Source organism: Impatiens glandulifera, chromosome 4 (assembly GCF_907164915.1).
Source record: "Impatiens glandulifera chromosome 4, dImpGla2.1, whole genome shotgun sequence".
Classification (NCBI taxonomy): domain Eukaryota; kingdom Viridiplantae; phylum Streptophyta; class Magnoliopsida; order Ericales; family Balsaminaceae; genus Impatiens; species Impatiens glandulifera.
Genome location: NC_061865.1, coordinates 47,586,066 through 47,598,270, shown reverse-complemented (window position 1 = coordinate 47,598,270; position 12,205 = coordinate 47,586,066). Strand labels below are relative to the sequence as shown.

General features: G+C 26.8%; 1 protein-coding gene across 1 annotated transcript; it reads left to right on the top strand.

Moving 5' to 3' along the window:
• Positions 1–10,824: 10,824 nt before the first annotated feature.
• On the top strand, positions 10,825–11,692 carry LOC124935264. The gene is made up of 3 exons (XM_047475709.1): positions 10,825–11,094; positions 11,176–11,541; positions 11,630–11,692. The coding sequence occupies exons 1-3, from the start codon at positions 10,825–10,827 to the stop codon at positions 11,690–11,692; spliced, it is 699 nt and encodes a 232-aa protein (XP_047331665.1).
• The last annotated feature ends 513 nt before the right edge of the window (positions 11,693–12,205 follow it).

The window sequence follows — 12,205 nt, the reverse complement described above, 5'->3', positions numbered from 1 at the left end:
GATGGTGTGATTGGAAAATTATCTTATGCTTTTGTAAGTCTTTGTGTTCCTTTTGTTAAGATGGTGTGATTTTTGCGCATAATTAATCATCTTTTCTGAAATATTACTTGTTTGAGTTTTATTTCTTGTAATTTTTTTTTTATATTGCATGCAATCACAACCAAATTATTTAAAAAAAATTAAAAGTTGATTTAGTAACAATGTTTTCTCCTCTTATCATTGTCTTTGTCAATCTGTAAATTCTTGGCATATATATAAGTTCAAAATTAGTTATAAGGTGTAAATTTGAGAATTTCTCTTAATTGAGATGAAAGAATGATGTTTAGTTTTTATGAAATTTATTGTGAGATGTTAATAGGGATAGGAGATCAACCATCAATTAGTTGACTTTAAAAATTTTTAAGTTAACATATTTTGTGCTTGAATGGATACAAAATATAATTCATTATAAATATGTTTTTCTTTTATCAAATCTATCCATATTAAATAAGCAAGGCCAGACCATTGCATTAGGCAGGGTCGGAGTCAGTAACAACTACAACCGGACTACTTATGCCCATAGTACTATTATATAATAAATAATTATTTAATTACTTAATTTATTAATTTCTACCTGCCCACATACTATTAATATATTATATAATATATATATATATATATATATATATATATATATATTATCTAAACATGTAACCCATCTAAATAATATATTTATTATATCTAAACAATCTATATTTAATTTATTAATTTTTAATCAAATAAATAAAAATTCAACTAATCAATACTAATATATTATATATTATATTTATTCATAATTAATTTTTTTTTACTAATTCCGCATTTACACGAGTAAGGATATAAAAATCGAAAATATTTAACTTATTATATATAGATTAGTTAGTTAAAAAAAAATGATATCATTAAAATATCTCGCGTTAATGGTGTTAAATTTAAAATATAAAGTTTATTAGTCTAGTTGGTTAAAAGGTTGTATTTGTTTTGTTAGGTTGCAAATTTGAAACATACATATAGCTTATAAATTTTATTTTTAACCATTTAAATTTATGGGCGGGTCAACCCACAATCCGACCCAAGTACTCATTTACTCTCACATATATATCCAAATTAACCACAGTTCTCGACCCGAAAATTTGGACACTTTAAAAATTAAGTATCATTATATATAGAGAGATTAGTTAGTTAAAAAGTTGATATTGTTAAAACGTCGTGCGTTCATCAATTTTGATGTTAAATTTAAAATATAAAGTCTTATTAGCTTAGTTGGTTAAAATGTTGTATTTGTTTTGTTAGGTTGCATGTTCGAAACATACATATAACATTTTTAAAATTTATTTTTAACCGTTTTAAATTTATGAACGTGTCAACCCACAATCCAACCCAAGTATCCATTTACTCTCACATATATATCCAAATTAACCACAGCTCTCGACCCGGCAATTCAAACACTTTAAAAATTAAGTATCATTATATATATATATATAGATTAGTTAGTTAAAAAATTAATATTGTTAAACGTCTCGCGTTCATCAATTTGGTGTTGAATTTAAAATATAAAGTCTTATTAGCCTAGTTGGTTAAAGGATTGTACTTGTTTTGTTAAGTTGCAAGTTCGAAACATACATAAACATTTTTAATTTTTTTTAACCGTTTTAAATTTATGGGCGGGTCAACCCACAATCCGACCCAAGTATCAATTTACTCTCACATATATATCCAAATTAACCACAACTCTCGACCCGACAATCCGGACTCTTTAAAAATTAAGTATCATTATATATATAGATAACTCACTGAATAATATATAATCAATCACTTCCTAATTAATAAACATTTAACTTATTTATTTCTAATTAAAACTAGTTACCTACCATTAAACTATATATAATTTATTCAGTTTAACCAAAAAAATATGTCCCTAACAATAATAATTATTTTAAAAATTTGAATTTTGATCTCACTTGTCATTAGATTTCTATAATTTATAAGGCTAAAACGGAATACCACATTCTGTCGGCTTTAATTGAAATTTATTCTCTTAACAGGTTTGTATAATTTCAATTCTTTAATTTTATGATACCACAGTTGTAACACTCAATAAAGAAATATATAATGTCCTCACTAGATATAATATGGAAACTAATATTTTACGAGGTCAGGGATATGATGGTGTTAGCAATATGAGTGGTGTTTTTAATGGTTTGCAAACTTTATTTCTTAAAGATTGCCCTATGTGTATGATGTGCATTTATTTGCTCATCGACTACAACTAGCATTAGTTGTCGCGGCTGATAGGAGATCTCTATATGGCTTTTCTTTTCGAATCGATCGACTATTATCAATATTATTACATCTTCTTTAAAATGCAATACTGAGTTACAGTCAGCTCAAATTAATTAAATTGTTCGTTCTATTGTTGATGATGAACGTGATATTGGACGAGGAGCTAATGTCATATTTTGTTTTATTATGCTTAAACGATTCATATTTTTTAATATATCATGGTCTATATAAAAAGCACTGTGTTATATATATATATATATAAGTTTTTGTGAAAATATTTTTAGCCCGGGTAGACTTGAAATCCTGGCTCACCCTTGACATTAGGGCCCGCCTTCTAGGGTTAATATATATTATATTTAATATGATGTTGCGTGTTGGCTGTCGGTTCCAATTCTCGTCTAGCCATTTCATAGTCCTAAAGATATCAAACAATTTCAATCCTTCTCAATCTGATCTTCTGTTTTAAATCTTGTTTGATTCTTCAATTAGTTAATCTTACAGGCTGAATAAAGAAATATTTTCCGTTATAAACTTATGTGATTTTATGAAATGTTTGAAATAGGTGGAGTTTTAGTGCTTTACTTGTATTAATAGATTTTTTCTTTAATATATTATCAATGAATTTTTGGAATTTGTAAACGAGAACTCAATATTAAAATCATATCAATTAATTATAACAGATGTTCTAATGTATTGGTACTATGAAATCTTAGTTCTATACTTCTATTTTTCAATGATATGAATGAATGTGTTATTGAGTTAGGTTGTGTTGATTAAATTAACTTTGTTTGAAAAGAGCTAAATGAATTTAATCTTTATTTGATGAAATTGTAAATTGTGACAATTTCAGAATCTATCAACTGTATGAAATTGGTTAGAGCTATTGGAATTGATCTTGTGTAAAATTTCTCCTAAATATTTGTATAGACTCAAAAGAGAAAATTGAAACAAATGGAGGAGGCATTAATTCAAAGTAAAGCCGGTGATATTTACACATATTTTAGTAGAAATAACATAATAGAAAGAGAGGAATTAGGAGATAGTTTGGTGATTGAAGAACAAAATCACTAAGAAAATGAAAAATTGGTTGATATTGTTAATTTAGGTGAATCGAATGAGAACTTGGAGAATGACTCTCAACATAAAAAATTAATTTGATGAAGTCTTATATGGAGCTTCAATTATTTTTGAGTCACGCACCGATGAAAAAAGGGTCATTACCGGGAGTATAACTCTCGGTAATGGCCCTATATCTCTCGGTATAGATATAATACCGAGAGTTTGGGTAACTCTCGACATTCGTCGGTATTACCATTTTCGATAAATCTAATTGGGTGTTTACCGAGAAATTTCATAAATCTCTCGGTTTAGATACCAGAGAAAAAAAAACGAGAGTTATTTATAAACTCTCGGATTTTTATTACAAGAAAACCCGAGAGTTATTTGAAAAACTCTCGGATTTTTCCCACTCTTACATTCCGCTTGCTTCTTCTTCACTTCGGGAAGAGACTTTTTATAGCCAAATGATGGCATGCATACCAAGTGTCATGCACTAAAACCGTGGCTTAAACAAATTACACAATGGGCATCTAAATATTCATTCCTGTATTATTATTATTTTCGGTTACAATCTATGTATTCTTTTTCACAATGATTACTCCAGTGAAAGTTTTACATAAAGGAAAGTTCGTCGACGAAACACTTATTCATTTGTCTACTATTCGAATTTGATTCTCTTTTGTGCTTTGTTTATCTATCTTTCTGCAAGTAATACTTTATCCATCAAGACACTTAAAGTTTTCAATTGAAAATGTGTCATTTATTGCTAATCTTTACATTTATACCTAGTTCAAATGTAGTTGTTTTACTCTTTTCTCCATCCGTTCACACAATTTTGCAAATTTTGCAATGTGTATAAACATATATAGTTCAATATTCTGTTACCATCATGATTCCATGATTTAGTTAAAAAAAAGTTTATTGAGTTTATGATCACTCTAAAGAAAATACGTGTAATAAAATTTCCCTTAAATATGTCCAAAGTGAAAATATCATCTTATTGTGCCACCAATCGTTGCATCGTTGTTGCGTAATTGAAACACAACAAAACATGACTTTATTTATGTCTTCATAGTTCAATACCTCAAATATTTGTTCTAACTCATCCGCCCATTTCTCTCTTTTAAAGGGTCGATAATCCTCAAAGTATGATAATACAATATTTCTAAACTTCATCATGTTGGAATTTTTAGGGTCACTTGTATAATAAATAATTGTGCATGTGTCATATTTAATATAAGCCAAAATAATGTGATCTAATGTGAAATTAAGTTTATGGCTTATGGGTGTATTTGTCATGAAAATAAAGTGAGGATACCTAAGTGACATTTCTAATTTTATGAAGGGGCTAAATTAGAAATTGTCAAACTATAATAACTAACTTATTGTTGGTTATATGTAACGGTAATGGTCCCCATTTGAAGTAACGTTAATTCTCCTTTGCGTCCCCATCAACAGAGAGAGAAATCGATTGACTTACTCATCAAATGGAAGAACCATTCCATATAAGGAAAGTTAAGGAAAGAATCATTCAATCCATGCAAAGTTTAAGGAAAGAGAAGATTCACAATTCATGCAATTAATTAAGGTACGCTTCCGCCGCCATTCAAGATTTTAATTTCTCACATATTAAATTAGGATCTAATTAGGATAATTCTAACAATTGGTATCAGAGCCATCCTAATTTAATTATGTGAAAAAATTATATCGGTGTAGATATATATGCATGAAATTTATAGGCATGCAATTCATAATAAAAATAAAAGCATGTTATTAGGAATATATATATATATTTATTAATTTGGTATAAAGATATAAAGATTTATCGATTTATAAATATTTAGATTCTCTGGTTTTGTTAAGTTCCTAGATCTTTAAGTTTCTGTAAAAAGGAACGGTTATATATTAATTAATATCTTATGATGTTATCATGAAGATTGATGGGAAGAGATATTTGAATTATCTCATAATTAAGATTCCTCCTCGGTTTAGGGATATTTAGATTCTCAGTAATCATAAATATATATATATATATATGCATGAATTTATAGATAATTTCATGTTTTCGGATTATATATATTGGTTTTGATAATTTCATAGACATAATATTAGGTTATAGATAATTTCATATTTTCGGATTATATATATTGGTTTTGAGAATTTCAAATATAATATTAGGAATATATATTGATTTTTGATAATTTCAATAAATTATGATGAGAATATATATATATATATATATATATATATATATATATATATATATATATATATATATTTATATTTGAAAATTTTAATCGAATATATATATATATATAGATTAATAGATTAAGGGATATTTGAATTTTACGATAATTAAGATGATAAAATCCCTAAAAAAGAATTTTCTCTATTTCGGAATATATGGATATATTGATTTTCGATAATATCGAATAATTGAGTAAATATATATATATAAAGATTTATAATATTATTTAATAATGTTTATTAAATTTATTGATAGTTAGATTATCGTTTAGATTTTCTCGTTAAAAGGGTTAAAGGGAGAAATTCTCTGTTTTAAATTGACCGTGTTTAGATTTTCTTTGTTAAACGGTTTAGATTTTCTCGTTAAAGGGGTTAAAGGGAGAAATTCTCTGTTTTAAATTAACAGTGTTTAGATTTTCTTGTTAAACGGTTTAGATTTTCTCGTTAAAGGGGTTAAAGGGAGAAATTCTCTGTTTTAAATTGACCGTGTTTTAAATTGACGGTTGATATTTGTGTTTAAGGGATTAAATAATATATAATATATTATAAATCAAGAGATAATTAAGGAATAATGTTTAAGATTATATATATATATAAATCAATATATAATAAAAAATTAGTTATATCCTTTATTTTAGGATTAAAAGATTAAGGTTAATGATTATTAATAAACTAATTAATAATTGGATTTAGGCGAATATTTGAAATTTGGTAAATCTTTAATTTAATTAATATAAGATATTACAAATTTCAAAATCAAGTAACATTTGGCCTATGTAAAATTTTATTTTTTATAATAAAATAAATTACATGTTTCTTGAAAGATTATATATTATTAATTTGGGTTATATACAATAATATGACATTTAAATTTAAAATAATGATATTATTGTTCATTATTTGGATTGTATTGATTGATACAAATAATCACCAAAGTTACAATGTTTGTTAAAATTAATTCAAGACAATTTTGAATGGTAGTATTGTGTAATTCATGTGATTATATTATTTGGCCCAAAGGCTGATAATTAATTGACAGAATTGCATTAATACTTGTGATGATAAATATGTAATAATTATAAAGTCTTATTCATGTGAATAATTAATCTATCCAAAGATAGATTGATTATTTGACATGTCTTATTATTAATGTTTGATCATTACACCAAAATACTATTAGCAATTAATATTACTGTCCAAAGACTTGATATTAATGTTGCATTAAGTATTTTGAGATGGGATAAATCATTATTTGAATTTAGTTGTTACTTAAGTTTATAAATGTGAGCAAATAATTTATCGAATATCCTAAATAATTAAGGCTATAATTTTTTTATGATGTCAAGTTAAAGATATTATTTTTTATACGAGACTACAATATTTGTTTTGAGGATATTGAGTTTGAGGGGAGAAATGATTGTGTCTTTAAAAATGATTTAGATCAATAATTTCTATTCTGGAAGATTTGATTTATATCTCAAGTGTTTTTGACATTGATAAGGATTTTATTGATATTGAGGATAATGTTCAAAAAATCAAGAGTAACAAGACAATATGATCAAACTCATTAAGTACAAACTCAACAACCTCAAAATCAAGTGTCTTTATGACAATCTAATTTAATTGAATTACTCTTTAAGAATAATTTATGGTATCCGTTACATATTTTGATATGGAGCTTCACCATAGTAGATGTTAAGGGGTTTTTCAATAGAGACATTGAAAAACAATTTGGTGCAATGAGAATACTTTGTGTCGAGAGACCAAATTAATATGGTTTGCAAATTAAAGAAATTCATCTATAGACTTAAAGAAGCGTCTCGTTAGTGATACCACAAATTTCACAAAATAATAATTCTCTCTTTTGGTTTTGAGGTGAATTTAATTTATTATTTGTGTATCACAAGTTCAGTGGGAGTAAACGTCTATTTATGATTTTATATATGGGTGACATTTTGTTTGTCACAAATTTTGCTTGACATTAAGTAGACAATACTTACGAGATATTTGAAAAGAATTAAGAATTAAATGCTCACATATAGAAAGTCGGAAAGTCTTGAGATCATTGAGTATTCTGACTCCGATATTACGGGATGCCAAAATAGTATGAAATCTACTTTGGGTAATATTTTTCGCTAGCTGGTTTTGTCATTTCTTGAAGAAGTGTCTACTTTGGCGTCATCCACTATTGCAGCGAAATTTATGACATGTTACTAGGCATCAAATTAAGTGATTTTGACATCAAATTTATTTTATGAAAGAATTGATACAAAGTGGATAGAATTCTATAAAATATATATGTACAAACTCTATGGTTATGAACCTCATGGAAATAAGTTTATCATCTAATGTCTTTCATGAGGATATTGCTCGTATGAGTGTTGTAGAGATCAACGATCTCTAACTTCAGTGGGAGTTTATAATTTTGACATCTTCCAGTTTAATTATTTTATAGATATTTATAAAGTTTTTATTCTGATCAGAAATTAAGTATTATTCAGTTCATTACACTTTGTATAATTATGTTTAAAGTATGATCTCACTAAAGTCAAGTAGGACCAGTTGAAAATTGACATGAAAAGATCACATTGCATGAAATTTTCATTCCTCACATTCATGATATGATTTTACAATTAATTGTATTGATTTATGTGATCATTGTTGGGTCTAGTTGTGCTTAAATACATCGACGAGCTCTTTGGTCCTATATTGATATAATTAATTGATAAAATTGTTTATACAACATATGATTAAGATGACATAAAACTTCAGGCGCATTATGGTTGATACATTTATTTTTGTACATACGTGACCCAGTGGGAGATTGTTGGAATTTTTAGGGTCACTTGTATAATAAATAATTGTGCATGTGTCATATTTAATATAAGCCAAAATAATGTGATCTAATGTGAAATTAAGTTTATGGCTTATGGGTGTATTTGTCATGAAAATAAAGTGAGGATACCTAAGTGACATTTCTAATTTTATGAAGGGGCTAAATTAGAAATTGTCAAACTATAATAACTAACTTATTGTTGGTTATATGTAACGGTAATGGTCCCCATTTGAAGTAACGTTAATTCTCCTTTGCGTCCCCATCAACAGAGAGAGAAATCGATTGACTTACTCATCAAATGGAAGAACCATTCCATATAAGGAAAGTTAAGGAAAGAATCATTCAATCCATGCAAAGTTTAAGGAAAGAGAAGATTCACAATTCATGCAATTAATTAAGGTACGCTTCCGCCGCCATTCAAGATTTTAATTTCTCACATATTAAATTAGGATCTAATTAGGATAATTCTAACACATCATAGTCCTCCCAATCACGTCTTCTCTTTCCTACACAATGCTTCACAAATGCTCCATCACCTTCTCTACCTATTTAACAAATTTGGTTACATAATTAACAGCCTAGTTGAGGCACGATTTATATAATCAATTTCTCAATACTTTTATCTACCAAACAACTTTGAGATATTAATTAAGATAATTTAGACAAAATAATATTCTGAACTAGTGATCATCATTTGGGGTGCAAATTTAGACTTGTAGAGTATCCTCCTCAATTCTAATTAACAATAACTGGAAGTTTTGCTTTCACAACCCTTCTTGTTTGTTAAATAAGATCAATCGTGTTATTTTCTTAGTTTGAGACAACATAAAAGCTAAGCTCTAAACTTAGGTTTAATTGGTCAATAAAATATTATTTTCTCAACTAACAAAATTGATAATTATAAGTTATATATAAATATGAGAAAGGGGTAATTAAATTCAATGTTAAACTCTAAAACCAACTATCAATCCATGAATGTTTGAGACAGGCATTCTTATGATCTCAACATGAAGATTAAGTGTGATGAATGGCTGGAAAAAAAAGATTGACATTAAATATTATTTAATGTCATTATAAATCAAGAATAAAACTAATCAAATAATTGTTGATTTTTTCATTCAAATTGCACATTAATCCATTCTCATAATATGAAAATTTTCATAACTTCCAATTGATTACGTACATAAAATAAAGCTAAGTTTGAACGGCCAAAATAAGATTAAAATGTGTATGAATTGCTGAAAAAAATAACTATTTTGAAACTCCAAAAAAATGACATTAAATATTATTAAATGTCAATCAAGAATAAAACTAACCAAATAATTGCCCTTTTTTCATTGAAATTGCACATTTAATTCATTCTCATATAATATGACAATTTTCATAACTGCCAATTGATTACATAAAATAAAATTAAGTTTAACGGCCGCCAAAATAAGATTAAAATGTTAAATGTGTATGAATTGCTGAAAAAAAAAATATTTTGAAACTCCAAAGACATTAAATCATATTCAATATCATTAATCAAGAATAAAACTAACCAAATAATTGCTGATTTTTTCATTAAAATTGCACGTTTAAAATTTTTCATAATCTAACATTTTTCATTACATGCAGCCAATTGATAACAACGGAAAATAAATAAATTAATATGCATTTTAACACCAAACAATCGTATCATGAACTTTAAAACATAGCCTTATTGCATCAAATCAAATCAACTATTGAATTGCAAAGAATATATACATTTGAATTCAATGTAGTCTTTTTAGCAAAATCATTTCCATGTTTTTTCCAATAAACAAATTCAATTTTATTCTTGAGACTGTATATTCTTTTGTTTTTATTTATTACCAAATTTAATTTGATATTTTATAAAATCATAAAATATAGTTTGGTGAATTATTTAAATAATCTTTAATTAAATTAATATTTTTAGATCTATTCATTTATTAATAAATCAATTTACTATTCAATCAAAATACTTAATTTCTTTCTAAATATTTTCCCTCACTCAACTTCTCATAATTAATACCAAACAACTTCTTTACAAATAAAAATAAACTACCAATATTATTAGAATTTAAACAAATTCGTTTTTATTTTGAGAATGTAGTGTACATTCTTTTATTTTATTTTTTACTAAATTGAATTTGATATTGTATACCATAATAAAATATAGTCTGGAGTTGATTGTGGTGTGTGTATTATTTCAATAATTTAAATAACTCAAATTTTTTAAAAAATCAATTTTTTAAAATCAAATACCAAACAAGCCTAGCTCTCTAACCTGCTTATTTATCCGGCCTACCATTCTATGAATCCGTTTCCAGTTTCAGCTTAATTCATATACAGAAAAACTTATTGCTCTGGAAAAAAAAATGGCTGCAAAGTTGAGTATGAAGCTTCTTATTGATAGAGAAAGCAAGAAAGTATTGTTTGCTGAAGCAGGAAAAGATGTTATAGATTTCCTCTTCAACCTTCTTTCTCTACCACTTGCAACAGTCATAAATCTCCTCTCCAACTCCAAGAATGGCATGGTCGGATCTTTGAGTAACCTTTACAAGAGTGTTGAGAATCTGGATAAGGCCTACATTCAACCAGATCAGAATAAGGACACACTTCTCAAACCCATTCCTCCTCTGGCTCAGGTTAATTCTATTCTATTGATGTTTGAATGGTTTGTGTTTGTTTATTCACAATTAATGTAAGTATGTTCTTTGAAAATTTAGGCTCATTTGTTGCTGCCAGACACTGTTCTAAGTTCATGCAATGTCAATGTTAAATTATACAAATGTACCAATATGGGTCATGGTTCTTATTTTGTTAAAGATCCGAACCTCACTTGTCGGTGGTGCAATACAAAAATGAGTTTACTTGATGTTCCTGATGAGAATAAGGCAGCGGTTGGTGCAGTAGAGACTGTGGAAGGTGGTGGTGGTGGTGGGTTTGTGAAGGATATGATGACATACATGGTTTTGGATGATTTGGTGATTAAACCTATGTCCACCATTTCTTGCATTTGTTTGTTAAACCAGTTCAATGTTAAAGATATTGGAAATCTTGAAGAGGAGGTGGTTTGTTTTGGCATGGATGAGGTAATTGATAATCCTAATTTATGAAAAAGAAAATTAATTGGGTATTGTTAGATAGTAGTAATGATATTTTATTGTATATTGGATTTAGGGTTTGAAGATGCTTGAAGCTTCACTGAAAGGGAAAGAAGTGCTTACAATTGTTTTCGTTTAAATGTGTTTGTTTAAAGAACAGGTCTATAGTGAAACTATGCTAAGACTATTTCAATTTGAATCTAAAAATCATCTTATGCTTTTGTAAGTTTTGTGTTGATTTTATTAAATCGGTATAGTTTATGTTATACCATTCTCGTGATGTTATTTTTGTGACATTTTTTTAAATTCATATTCATTGGTGAACTATGACTAGTTTGTGTTTTGATCTTATTTTAATATTTTGTGATTTTTATTTATATGCCATATAAGTTAATCATAACTAGGGTGGTAAATGAATCAAAAATTCGGTATTCGTATTCGAATTTTGATATTCGTATTCGTAATTTTGTGATTCGAATTCGAATAAAAATATTCGATTCGATTCGACTAATAAACGAATACGAATATAAAATCAAGATATTCGATTCGGTATTCGCTAATATTCGATAAAATATTCGATTATATATATATATATATACCGTTTTATTAATTTTAATTTTATAAATATTATTTATTCTAAAACCCTAGTACA